General features: G+C 48.7%; 1 protein-coding gene across 7 annotated transcripts in view; it reads right to left on the reverse strand.

Moving 5' to 3' along the window:
• The window catches only part of CIITA (class II major histocompatibility complex transactivator), a 59502-nt gene that overhangs the window by 25363 nt on the left and 19705 nt on the right, over positions 1–14434 (reverse strand). For 5 of the 7 annotated variants that reach the window (XM_070362698.1, XM_070362699.1, XM_070362697.1 and 2 more), the window contains exons 2-3: positions 1031–1177; positions 696–791 (exon numbers count right to left, since the gene is read on the reverse strand). In XM_070362698.1, coding sequence (XP_070218799.1) covers positions 696–791; positions 1031–1177 — 243 coding nt within the window. Of the gene's footprint in view, positions 1–695; positions 792–1030; positions 1178–12172; positions 12712–14434 lie in introns of those variants that run through there. The other 2 variants (XM_070362700.1, XM_070362703.1) reach the window with 2 other exon arrangements.

Consider the following 14434-nt stretch of genomic DNA (forward strand, 5'->3'; position numbering starts at 1 on the left):
TCGTGATTAGCAGGCTACAAATGCCCCTCCTCAATGGTAGTTACATTGGCTTCCATGTGTACAAAATGGGAATAATAATCACACCTGCCTTGTGGGATGACTATGAGAACTGAATAAGTTTCTATGTGTAGAATGTTTAGAACAGGAACTTACAAAGAGTAAGCATAAGTGTTAGGTACCACCAGACCACTACCATCAACACCATCATTACTATCATCACTCACTCAGAAGCCTTTTATGGCTCCCTATTGCCAGTAAATCAAGTCCTAATTTTCCTGGAGTCAAAACTTTCACTGCAGATGCCTATCTCAAGAGTTTCCTAACCACCCTTTCTCACTCTGCCTCCACTACCCAGGAAGCTATTACAAATACTAGAGTAATTTAGCTTAGGAGCTGGGGAGAAAGAGAGGGAGGGTATGATGTGGGCTTTGTGGGAAGGAAGGAAGGAAAAGCAGCAAATGGAAAAAGGTATAGAAACGGTGGCAGAAGATGGGTAAAGTTAAATTTATTTGCCTGGTGTTCATCTCCCCTTTTTCCCAATTCGCTATCCTTCTAACCCTCACTCCCCATCCTTCTTGCTCTGATTTCTGACAGAGGGCCTGTTGGCTCCTGGTGAATAGTTGACATTAACAAAAGAGAAAAAAAGAATCTTTCCCCTTAATTGTCCTTTTTCTGGACTAAGAATGCTTTCTCACCGATATTGGCATAAGCTTCCCTGGTCTCTTCATCACCTTCCATGTCACACAACAGCCTGCTGAACTGTTCGCAGTTGATGGTGTCTGTGTCAGGCTCTGGGAGGAAAAGACACTTGGATAAAGCTGGAAAGATCTGGGAAGGAGGCTGCTGGGGAAGGAGGGAGAGGCATGGCGGGCTGGGAGAGGTCCCCACCAGGAGCTAGCCTGGCCTGCAGTTGGAGCTGTCCGTGGTGCTGAGTGGAGCTCCACGGCCAGCACGTCCCCTGGGTGGTATCTCCACTGCGGGCTGAGGGGTGCAGAGGGCCTTGAAAGGGGCCTGAGGGAGGGCAGCCCACCTGAGCAGAGCTCTATTTCTTCTTCTCCTGTCAGATCCATCCGGTCGTAGAGGTGGTAGAGCTGCAAAGGGTCAGCACTGCTGTTGAGAAGTTCTAAGTAACTGCCTTCTAGAGGCCCCAGCTCCATGGTTGGGCACTGTCCACTGCCTGGAAGGGAGACACAGCAGTCAGCTCATGGGGTGTTGGAAAGATGCAGAGAATTAACACCTCCCACAGTTCCCAACTGGCTCTCTTGTTGAAGGCGAGGGTTGGTGGGAGCCAAAGAAAGTGAACAGAGGTTTCTCATTCAGCACTACTTATGTGCTCAGGGCAAAGAATATGCCTGCGATGCAGGAGACATGGGTTCGATCCCTGGGTAGGGAAGATCCCCTAGAGAAGGGGATGGCTACCCACTCCAGTATTCTTGCCAGGAGAATTTCATGGACAGAGGAGACTGGCAGACTACAGTCCATGGGGTTGCAAAGAGTCAGACACAACTGAGTGACTAACACTTTCACGTGTGTTCAGGACATTGAGGAGGAGAAGCCCTACATCTTTCCTCTAAGAATCTTTGTCACAGTGGGAAGATGCCCGTGATACAGAAAAGGGAACCAAAGAAGTGTAGATTCAGGACATCTCATACCTGGGAGCCAGGGGACCTAAGTTCTGCTGTTAGCACTACCATGAATGATAACAGCTAAGATGCACAGAATACCTACTATGTGCCAGAAACACAGTCTAGCACATTTAATTCTCACATCAACAACCATATGAGGTAGGTACTATTACTAACCTCATTTTATACGTGAGTAAACTGAGACTCAGAGAGGTGAGGTGACCTATGTAAGGTAACCCAAGCCCAACCAGGAGTTAGTTCTAGGCAGTCTGACTCATGGACATGTATTTAGGTGTAAGGCTTTCCTGCCTTCGGTGACCTCAAGCAAGTCTGTGCTTCTCTCTATGCTTCAGTTTCCTAATATCTAAATTGAAGGCGTTGATGCACATTTTCTCTAATACCTTTCATTATTAATTGTTAGAAGACATATCAAATACCTTAGGTTCTACTTCATTTAATCTTCAAAACAGCCCTGGCTCTCAGTCCACACAAAAACTTGTATACGAGTGTCCATAGAAGCATGTTTCATAATAGCCAAAACATGGAAAAATTCAAATGACTATCAATGAATAAATGGATAAACAAAATGTAGTATATCCATACAATGCAATATTGTTGTTGCTGTTCAGTCACTCAGTCATGTCTGAGTCCTTGCAACCCCATGGATGACAGCACGCCAGGCTTCCCTGTCCTTCACCATCTCCCAGCATTTGCTCAAACTCATGTTCATTGAGTCAGTGATGCCATCCAACCATCTCATCCTCTGTCGCCCCCTTCTCCTCCTGCCCTCAATCTTCCCCAGCATCAGGCTCTTTTCCAATGGAATAGTATTCAGACATAAAAAGCAATAAAGTATGGATACATACTTCAACATGGATGAAATTTGAAAACATCATGATAAGTGAAAGAAGTCAGACACGAGGGCAAATTTTGTATGATTCCATTTACACAAAATGTACAGAACAGACAAATCTTTGGAGATAGAAAGCAAATTCATAGTTGGCTACATTTGGAGGAGACTTGAGGGGAGGGAAATGGGGAACAATTACTGGTGGTTATGAGGCTTTTTGGGGGAAATGATGAAACGTTCTAAAGTTGATGGGGATGGCTGCAGCAACTTTGTGAGTATACTAAAGTGGCCATTGACTTGTATACTTTAAATGGGTGAATTGTCTGAAATTTGAATTATATGCCAACAAAGCTGTTAAGAGCAAGAGTAGTGTGGGGGCTTCCCAGGTGGCACAGTGGTAAAGAATCTGACTGCCAGTGTAGGAGATGCAGGAGACACAGGTTTGATCCCTGGGTTGGGAAGATCATCTGGAGGAGGAAATGGCAACCCACTCCAGTATTCTTGCCTGAAAAACTCTATGGACAGAGGAGCCTGGTGGGCTACACTTTATGGGGTCACAAAAGTCAGACAGGACTGAGTGACTGAGCACAGCACAAAGCTGTTAAAATGAAACAAAACACTGGCTCTGGTAGGTAGGCTTTATGGTCTTCCCTTTGCAGATGAGTAACCTGAGGCTCAGAGGGGCTCAGCAGACCCCTGATGCACAGCTCTTGCTGGCTGGAGCCAGTGTGAAGCTCCATCAGTGTGGCTCCAATGGCCCTGCCTTCCCCCTAGTTTTGGTAGTCTATAATTCCATGATCTGTTCATTTCCCATTGCTGCTGCAACAATATGCCACAGGGCTATTGTAGCTTAAAGCAATGAGTCTTATTCCCTCACAGTTCTAGAGGCCAGAAGTCTAAATCAAGGTGTTGGCAGCCTTGGTTCTTCTGGAGGCTCTAGGGGCACACCCTTCCTTGCTTCTTCTAGCTTTGGGGATTGATGGCATTCCTTGACTTGTGACTTTGAGGCCACATCACTCCATTCTATGCCTAAGTGCTCACATCATCTCCTAATCTGCATTTGTCTTAAATGGACACTGATTTAGAGTCTACCCAGATAAACCAGGCTTCCCTGATAGCTCAGTTGGTAAAGAATCCACCTACAATGCGGGAGACCTGGGTTCAATCCCTGGGTTGGGAAGATCCCCTGGATTAGAGAAAGGCTACCCACTCCAGTATTCTGGCCTGGAGAATTCCATGAATATATTAAAGAGTACCTTTTGGAGAAGGGAATGGCAACCCACCCTGGTATTCTTGCCTGGAGAACTCCATGGACAGAGGAAAGCCTGGTAGGCTACAGTCTATGGAGTCGCAAAAAGTCAGACATGACAGTGAATTTCACTCACTCAGATACACCAGGACATCAGTTCAAGATCTTTAACATAATTACATCCACAAAAACCTTTTTTATTCCAAATAAGGTAGGACTCAATGCTCTAGGGGTTTTATGTTGACATATCTTTGAGTTGGAGGGGGAGGTCCAACATTCAACCCACTATACTTGGGATGCAGATACATGCTGGAAAGAATCAAAAGAAGCTTCCTGGAGGAGGTGAGAAGAGCAATGGCCAGAAGATTCAAGATAGGCTTCCAAGTGCCCAGCCTGGGCCAGAAGAAAATGGAATTGAAATGGGAGGATCGTGAGAAAACACACACATGCAACTCACCACCACCACCCAGGTGCTCTTTTTCCTTTCACTCATCAACAGCTCTCATGTCTGAAGGGTCTCAACACAGACCCGGATATCACAGAGAATGAACTTTCCAGTCCAGAAAGACACCCTGGCCAGGGCTGACTGTTTATAATGGGTTGGGTGGGGGCGGCAGGAACCCAAACATAGCAGGCTTGCGTTAATGACCCAGCCAACCATGACTAGAAGAAGTGGAACTGAAAGATGGGGCCACTAACTCTCTTTTCTCAGAGCAGGACAAAGGCTGGGAGGTGGGGCGAAGGTCTTTACTTCTCCCAACAAGTCCTGGGAGCCAACCAAGCAATCTACTGTGCTCTCCAGGATGGTGAGAGAAGAGCTCTCTGCCCCAAATCTTGCCTGCTGCCCTGCTCCAATTTTCAGTCTGCAGAACAGCCTACATTATAGCTAGCCATCTGCCTCTTTCTCCAGACAGTGGGATCTGGTAACAATAGATCCAGACTAACCCCAGCAATTCCATGAATAAAATGTGTGACTTTAGTCAAGTCACTCGTATTCTGAGTTCTCCCACAAGGACTGCCAGGGACCTTCAGGCTCAATCTCCTTCATCCTACAGAGGAGAAGATGAAACCCTGAGACGGGCTGTGCCTTGCACAAGGCCCTAGAGTCTGCTGGTGGTGGGGGGCCCACACCTAGAGTAAGACTCCCAGTCCACACTCTTCCATGCCAATCAAAATGTATCTGGTCAACTAAGCACCCCCATCTATCTAGGCTCAGGAATAGGGACCACGTCCTATTACAGACGGGCAAAGGAGGGAAATGCAGAGGGGAGGAGCCTAAAGAAGCCCAGCTTATTGACAGGCTCAGCTGCAAACACTGGACACCAAATGTGGTCCAATACCAGGGAAATACACTGACAGCAGAGAAAGAAGGCAAATCCTTTGAGCTTTGGAATCAAACTGCCCGATTCTTAAATCATTCTTACCTACCAACTCACCATAACCTGGAAAGTTCATTTTTTAGATCTCTTGGAGCCTTAGTTTCCTCATTTTTATTTTTAGGCCATGTTCGCAGCTTGCGGTATCTTAGTTTCCTGCATGTGCATGCTCAGTCACTCAGTTGTGTCCAACTCTGCGATCCATGGATTGTAGCCCAACAAGCTCCTCTTTCCATGGGCTTTTTCAGGCAAGAACACTGGAGTAGGGTGCCATTTTCTCCTCCAGGGGATGTTCCTGACCCAGGGATTGAACTAGAATCTCCTGCATTGGCAGGGGTATTCTTTACCACTGAGCCATGTGGAAGCCCCTTAGTTCCCTGACCAGGGAAAAGATCCAGGCCCCCTGCAGTGGGAGCATGGAGTCCTAATCATTGGACCATCAAGGAATTCCCTCAGTTTCCTTGTCTGTAAAGTGGTAGTCCATGGACACAGGACTGGGAAAGGTCAGTTTTCATTCCAATCCCAAAGAAAGGCAATGCCAAAGAATGCTCAGACTACCACACAATTGCACTCATCTCACACGCTAGTAAAGTAATGCTCAAAATTCTCCAAGCCATGCTTCAGCAATACATGAACCTTGAACTTCTGATGTTCAAGCTGGTTTTAGAAAAGGCAGAGGAACCAGAGACCAAATTGCCAACATCCGCTGGATCATGGAAAAAGCAAGAGAGTTCCAGAAAAACATCTATTTCTGCTTTATTGACTATGCCAAAGCCTTTGACTGTGTGGATCACAATAAACTGTGGAAAATTCTGAAAGAGATGGGAATGCCAGACCACCTAATCTGCCTCTTGAGAAATTTGTATGCAGGTCAGGAAGCAACAGTTAGAACTGGACATGGAACAACAGACTGGTTCCAGATAGGAAAAGGAGTACGTCAAGGCTGTATATTGTCACCCTGTTTATTTAACTTATATGCAGAGTACATCATGAGAAATGCTGGACTGGAAGAAGCACAAGCTGGAATCAAGATTGCTGGGAGAAATATCAATAACCTCAGATATGCAGATGACACCACCCTTATGGCAGAAAGTGAAGAGGAACTCAAAAGCCTCTTGATGAAAGTGAAAGAGGAGAGTGAAAAAGTTGGCTTAAAGCTCAACATTCAGAAAACGAAGATCATGGCATCTGGTCCCATCACTTCATGGGAAATAGATGGGGAAACAGTGGAAACAGTGTCAGACTTTATTTTTCTGGGCTCCAAAATCACTGCAGATGGTGACTGTAGCCATGAAATTAAAAGACGCTTACTCCTTGGAAGGAAAGTTATGACCAACCTAGATAGCATATTCAAAAGCAGAGACATTACTTTGCCAACAAAGGATCATCTAGTCAAGGCTATGGTTTTTCCCGTGGTCATGTATGGATGTGAGAGTCGGACTGTGAAGAAGGCTGAGCGCCGAAGAATTGATGCTTTTGAACTGTGGTGCTAGAGAAGACTCTTAAGAGTCCCTTGGACTGCAAGGAGATCCAACCAGTCCATTCTGAAGGAGATCAGCCCTGGGATTTCTTTGGAAGGAATGATGCTAAAGCTGAAACTCCAGTACTTTGGCAACCTCATGTGAAGAGTTGACTCGTTGGAAAAGACTCTGATGCTGGGAGGGATTGGGGGAAGGAGGAGAAGGGGATGACAGAGGATGAGATGGCTGGATGGCATCACCGACTTGATGGACATGAGTTTGGGTAAACTCCAGGAGTTGGTGATGGACAGGGGAGGCCTGGTGTGCTGCGATTCATGGGGTCGCCAAGAGTCGGACACACGACTGAGCAATCTGATCTGATCTGATCTGATCTGATAGGGATTAGGTGCATTAATTCATGTAGAGCCCTTAGGAAGGTGATTGTCACTTAGTAAGTGCTTAAGGAATGAAAGCATAGCCACACACAGAGAGCACAATATGGGAGAGGGCTATGATTATTGTTAATTCATCTCTTACCTCTGCAAGAATCACTGCAGATGGTAACTGCAGCCATGAAATTAAAAGATGCTTGCTCCTTGGAAGAAAAGTTATGACCAACCTAGACAGCATATTAAAAAGCAGAGACATTACTTTTCCAACAAAGGTCCGTCTAGTCAAAGCTATGGTTTTTCCACTAGTTATGTATGGATGTGAGAGTTGGACTACAAAGAAAGTTGAGCACTGAAGAATTGATGCTTTAGAACTGTGGTGTTGGAGAAGACTCTTGAGAGTCCCTTAGACTGCAAGGAGATCCAACCAGTCCATCCTAAAGGAAATCAGTCTTGAATATTCATTGGAAGGACAGATGCTGAAGCTGAAGCTCCAATCCTTTGGCCACCTGATGCAAAGAACAGACTCCTCAGAAAAGACCCTGATCCTGGGAAAGATTGAAGGCAGGAGGAGAAGGGGATGACAGAGGATGAGATGGTTGGATGGCATCACCAACTCAATGGACACGAGTTTGAGTAAACTCTGGGAGTTGGTGATGGACAGGGAGGCCTGGCGTGCTGCAGTCCATGGGGTTACAAAGAGTCAGGCACAACTGAGCAACTGAACTGAACTGAACCTCTGCAAGATTTTTAAGGAGATCCTTTCTCTTTCATTCCTACCTTACGACATTGTGAAGCCAAGATTCCTGCTCTTTTGCATAAGGGGATCCCACAGCCTCCACAGGAGCAAGTAAGCCCTAGAATCAGCAGTGCCACCTGGGATATCTGCTCTCAGACATCCCGAACATACATGTCATCACCTCCCTGCATCTCCGAGACAAAGCCCACACCGTACATGCTTCCTCTTGAATAGACAAGGATTTGCAGCTCGCCACAGACGTCTGCCCCCAATCTGAATTCACCAAGAGCCCTAGGGAGGAGGCAGCTAGAGTATTATGCCCATTTGACCAAGGAGGATCCTCACTGAAATGGCCTAAGGTCATCTGGTTGGAGAACTTGACTTTGAATCCTGGCTGGGAGACCTTAGGAAAGTGACTTAACCTGAGTATCAGCTTTCCCACACTGGACTGGGAAAATAATACTTATTTTGTGGGACCATCAAAAGGCCAGGAAGGGCTCTGTGTGGTACACCAGGCACACCAAAGGCCACGGTAAAAGGAAGCCCAATCTACTGGGAGCCTGAGACTCCAGGCTTTCACTTTAGAGCTCCCCACAGTGCCATACTGCATCCCATTCATGCCGAAATCGACTTGGCCTGGGACCTGCTGGTGTTCCCACAACCATGTTTCCTGTGTCTCTATATGCTTAGGAAGCACTTCAGAGGCTCCTAACTGGGTTCTTTCCTCCCTGTGCAATTCCAGAGGGCCTGGAGGCAGAGGGCCCTGACCAGCCCACTGCAAGGGAGAGAGTCGCCTACAGATGCCCAGCACAGGCCAAACCTCCAGGCGAGGGAGCCTGTGAGTGCAGGAACCTTCCATCTAGCTCACCTATCCCCCATGCTCCAACCCCTTTGGAGGCAACCCCTCTCCATCAAAGGAAAGATGGCACACAGCTAGAATTCATTGGTGCCTCTGAGTGCCGGGCATTGAATGACATGTTTATAGGTATTATCCTGTTTAGCTGAACTCACACAGTAGTCATGTCTTCCCATTTCTCAGATGAAGAAACAGGATCAAAGAGAAGACCAATGAACTGGGACCTGAAGCAGCTGCCTGGCTCCAAGTCTCAGCTTCTTCCAGGCTCTTGGCAAAACCCACCCCTGGCCACACTGGGGAGGTGCCTTAGCCTGGTGGTGCACTGAAGCGTGGGTGGCAAGACGATTTCTCCTTTTGAGAAGCTGTTGGGGGCGCAGCTGAGGAGTGAGCTGTGCCTTTTTGGTAAAAGGGCAGTATTTTTAGAAGGTCCTCTTTGGACCCGCCCTTCCCCTTGGGCCACCACCATCTACATCCAATTTGAGAAAAAGTTCCTAATCCTTTTGCCACCAAAAGTCCCTTTGGGGGTTTGTTTCCATCTCCACTTCACATGACACCACAGATTTTGAAAGAACGTACACACATAAATGGTTTTTGAAATAAAGCTTCATTTCCCTCTCCCCCGGAGGGAAATCAAGCATTACCAAATGTTCTAGCTCAGATGTTGATAATCAGTTTTTACAGTTCTGTGCTCTGTCTTGGCTGGGGAGAGTCCTTTTTTGTCTTGGGGTGGTGCTAGATGTGCTCTGTTTATTATCTTGTATCAAGTGTCACACCAGCTCTGGGAGATTGGTGTTATTGTACACATCATACAGATGGTGACAATGAGGTTAGGCTCAGTTATCAATTGCTTTCTTCCCAGAGAAGGGGGTATATCCTTGAGGATCTGAGGAGACACTGAGAGTCAGGAGGGGACTTCTTTGGTACTCCAAAGTTTTCAGCATTGCTCTGCACTATGATGAAAGAGCATGAGAAGAAATACTTCCCTACTTGTTGACTGTGAGCTCCTCCCAAGGAAGAAGTGGAAAATCTCTGAACTGTGTGTCCAGAGACACAGGTTTGAGTTCCAATTCTGCCTTTGATCTTGAATTCCTTTCTCTACCCATCTGAGCCTTAGTTTCGCCAGCTGGGTGTGGAAGCCCACTCAGACGAGGCATTTAGGGGCTCTAGATCCCTCATTGCTTATCAGCTTTCCTCCCTGACTTTCCCCCAAACCCCCCTAACACCACTCTGCCCCCCAACTTCATGATAAGTTTCTTCCGGATGCCACTTTGTGGCGGGAAGCCAGGAGCCCAGGGTTCCTTATCTACCACAAGCAACACCCAGTCAGCATCTTAGTGGATCAAACACGTTCCTCTTTTCCTCTTGCACCCTGCAGGCCCCCAGATAAATTCGACAAGACACCTTGCACTTTTTTCCTCTCCAAATCAATAATTTACTGAGCATCTCCTACAAGAAAGTCACTAGGCTCAGTTCTCTGAGGGCCTTAGAGAGGTTTAAAACACAACCCCTGCCAAGAAGCTTGCAGTATAGGCCTGGATGGTATTTTAGAAAAGAGACGAAATGTGAGGATGATGGTACAGTGGTTAAGGGTGCAAGCTCTGGGTTCAAACTCTAGTTCCACGCTAACTGGGTGGCCTCAGGTAAGTTACTCAGCCTCTCTGAGTTGTGGAATCTATTGCTCTTAGGTCGCACGGTGTCGACCTCATTAGACTGCTATTCGTGCGTGCGTGTGTACACTGTTGTTCAGTCGTGTCTGACTCTGCAACCCTGTGGATGTAGCCCCGCCAGGCTCCTCTGTCCATGGGAGTCTCCAGGCAAGAATACTGGAGTGGGTTGCCATGCCCTCCTCCACGGGATTTTCCCGACCCAGGGATTGAACCCACGTCTCCTGTGGCTCCTGCATTGCAGGAAGATTCTTTACCGATGAGCCACCGGGGAAGCCCTCATTAGGCTGCTGCGACTTGCCTAAAGTGACATATTCAAGAAGTATTACTAAGATGTAAGCTCCAACGTGGAAGCAGCAAGGTGTCACTTGCCACCATACAAGTGACAAAACTAGAAAACTGAACAATGCCAAGGGGTTGGTGGGAGTGGATGTTTGTGGAGCCACCTGCAGAACATCCTGGCACCCCTTAGAATACCTATGGGTGCAGAGATCCTACAGTTCAGCGATTCAGTTCTTGGATATACACCAAAGAAATGCCCGCACAACTCCGTGAGGACACCCATCAGAAGTTGCCCACTGCCGGTACTGTTTGCAGTGACCAGGAGTTGGAGGCCACCTGGGTGTCCGTTGCTAGGGGAAGGATGGTACCAAGTAGCTGCTGCAATCTGCAGGGGATGATGCTGTGATTAGAAGCCACAGTCCAAATGCACACGGAGGCGGATCTTAATAACACAGCACAGAGTGGAAACGTACGAAGCAGAGTAGCTCTGATGACCCTGTTCTAGATGTACAGTAACATACAGGTGCAGAAAAAAGAAAAAGCAACACGTATTTTAAAGCACACGCCAACGAAAGGATACTCCTCGAGTGCATTAGAGTGGGTTCCCAGAAAAAGGAAAGAGTAATGGGGAAAAGGGAAGTTAAATAAGAGAGATGCCTCGTGTGGAGCAAAGACCAGACTGTACTGCAAAGTGAGATGTGCAGTTAACTCAAGATTGGAAAAGGCTCCTGAAGCGTAAGAGACACAAAACCAAACCAAAGATTACGGAAGCTACTTGGTGTGGGGTATGTCTGTGGCTCACCAAACAGGGCCTGACACCCATAGATGTTCAAATAAAGGAAGAAACCTGCACTCTTGCCACCCTGTAGACTGCCAGGGATGGGTGGATGGGGGCCCAGGAGCCCCCAGTCCTGGGAGAGGAGATGAGAAAGTGAAGGACTTGGAGATGAACAGGGAAAAGTGGGCACCGTCGGTAGAGGAGGAAGCCGCAGCCCTCTGGCCCCCGAAATGAGACAGAGAGGACTTCCAGAAACTGCTGGTGTCAAGACTTTCACTTCCCGGAGGGGCTTGACGGGGTCACAAGAGACAGAGCAGAAACTAAGGTGCGTGGCAGTGATGAGGAACAATGGGGCTGGAAGGCAGCTGAGGCTTCTTGTCACTTCTCCTCCAGGCAGGGAGACTGGAAGGTGTGTGTGTGTGTGTGTGAGCGAGTGTGCGTGCACGCACACTGTGTGAGCATGTCATAGCAGCCAACAGGCCAGACAAGCAGAGGTCTGGAAATACTGTAATTGGTTGGATTCTGTGCCTGACTGAAACTGCAGGCTTCTCTGTGCCAAAGGGCGCTTGGCTTGCAGTATGGATTCAAAATGAGGGGTGAGGGATTTCCTGGTGGTCCAGTGGCTGAGACTCCATGCTGCCAATGCAGGGGGCCTGGATTCGATCCCTGGTCAGGGAACTGGATCCCGCAAGCTGCATCTGAAAGAGCCTGCATGCTGTAACCAAGACCCGGAGCAGCCAAATAAATGAACAATTTCTCTTTTTTAAATGAAGGGTGCGTTAGGCCTATAGACCTAGGTATTTTGTTTCCTGAGACAATTCGTGTGTGTATGTGTATTGTTGCTGTTATTGTTCAGTCACTAAGTTGTGTCCAACTCTTTGTGACCCCATAGACTGTAACCCACCAAGCACCTCTGTCCATGGGATTCTCCAGGCAAGAATACTGGAGTAGGTAGCCATTTCTTGCTCCAGGGATCTTTCCAGATCAGGGGTGGAACCCATGTCTCCTGCTTGGCAGGCATATTCTTTACCACTAAGCCACTAGAGACGTGTGTATGTATATGTGTGTCTTAATCACCATCGCAAAGTCTCCATAGAGAGCACACAATTAACTGTTGCCAAAGTCCCCATCACTTTCCATTGCATTCTGCTGGGTCCTGTTTGGCGCAGTGATGACCCCTCAGGCATTTGAGTTGGCTTGGAGGCCTCCTAAGGTCTCTTCTCTCTCTGATCTGCTGGAAAGATGATGGCTTGGGATGGATGGGTGACTGGGAGAGGCAGGACTGGATTCTATCCTGCCCCATAGGGGCAGGATGCACAGGACGGTGTCTTCCAACAGAAAGGCTTGGAGGGGACTGGCCCTGAGTGCCCAAACTGGCCAGTTCCATAAAGGAAGGAGCAGGAAGCCTGGGGGTTGTAGTGTCTGGGTGCTGGGGGTGTTCCTTCAGCTCTGGTGCCAGCTCCAGCTGAAAAAGGATTAGGAAATAAGCTGTCTGGAGGACACAGGGCACCAAGAGCTATTCTCCACTGGACTCACTTCACTGGAGGGTCACTTCACCCTCCTCAAGGATCTTGGTGGCTCCAGAGGCTGAAGCCCCACCCCCCACCCCAGCCTCTCTGTGCCGAGACCAGCCTGTGCCAGGATACAGGGGTCTCGGAGCAGGAATGCTGGAAGTGGAAGCAAGATTGGCTCTGCTCCTGGCCACAGCGCTTCTCAGCAGTTGGAGGGAGCACAGAGGAAGTGAGCTGGTGCAGCCATGGAGACAGCCTAGACAGACAGCATCCACACAGGGAGTCATGACTGAGATCGCCGTCCTGCTCTGCATCTGACGGACTCTGTGACCCTAGGCAAGCCCCTTTCCCTCTCTGGTCCCCAGCTGCCTCGTCTATTAAATAAGAACATCGTGCTAGAACGTCCGTGCATGCTCAGTCGCTTCGGTCGTGTCCGACTCTTTGTGACCCCGTGGACTGTGGCCCGCCAGGCTCCTCTGTCCATGGGATTCTCCAGGCCAGAATGCTAGAGTAGGTTGCCGTGCCCTCCTCCAGGGGATCTTCTCCACCAGGGGTCGAACTCCTGTCTCACCCCCCTGAGACAACTTGGCTCTGCTTTTCCCCACGTAGGGCTTGGAAATCCCCCAGAAGACTCCACAGAGACTACCTCTGAACCCTTGAGCAAGCCACCTATCTTTTCTGGACACCCTGGAGGACACCCACTTCATCACAACTTGGAAAATCTTGGAACGCGAACAAGACAAGCCCCGCTGATGTGTGCGACTGTAAATGGCACAGTTATTGGGGTCGAGAGGCCCGGGGCAGGGGGAGGCAAAGGGGGAAGGAGAAGAAAGCTTGAGAGCTACAGCCAGGGGAGGAGGGGGACTCCATGCTTGTCCAGAACACCAGCCTCCCCCACCTCCGCGTGGCCTTTCCTCTGCATGCCCCAACCTTCCCAGCTACGGTCAGTGACCCCAAAAGGAGTCCAACAAGCTGTTCCTGGAAGAAAATCTGAGCCGGGTGCTGGGGTGGGGAGGGGAACGAATAGCCCCGTGGCTGCAGTGAGCAACGCCAGGCTCCCAACTCCAGTCCTAACCCCCAACTTGACCTACATGTGCTAAGTCGCTTCAGTCGTGTCCGACTCTTTGAGACCCTGTGGACTGTAGCCCCACCAGTCTCCTCTGTCCATGGGATTCTCCAGGCCAGAATACTGAAGTGGGTTGCTATGCCCTCCTCCAGGGAATCTTCCTGACCCAGAGATCAAACCTGCGCCTCTTACATCTCCTGCATTGGCAGGTGGGTTCTTTACCTCTAGCGCCACCTGGGAAGCCCAGCACGGCACCTAAGCAGCAGCAGATGCTTTGCTGGGTGTTGGAGACTCCAAGAGAAACACATTACTCACCAACCCTGGCTGCCAGTCTCTGACGACAGCTAGCAAGCTGGGCTGTGAATCGAAATTGCCTGAAGCAGGTGCTAAACACACAACAGCTCATATCTCATCCACGGAATCTGGGGTGGGGTCCGGAAATCTATAATTTTAAAGAGCGCCACTCTTGGGCATCCCTTCCCCCAAGACACACACCCTTGCCTTGCAGTGACTGAAAACTAAGATAGGCCTTATTTCCAAGGCAGCCTGAGTTTACACTTGCTGAGAAGTTTACACTGGCCAAGTTTAC

The sequence above is a fragment of the Bos mutus genome, chromosome 25, assembly GCF_027580195.1.
Source record: "Bos mutus isolate GX-2022 chromosome 25, NWIPB_WYAK_1.1, whole genome shotgun sequence".
In the NCBI taxonomy this organism is placed as follows: Eukaryota; Metazoa; Chordata; class Mammalia; order Artiodactyla; family Bovidae; genus Bos; species Bos mutus.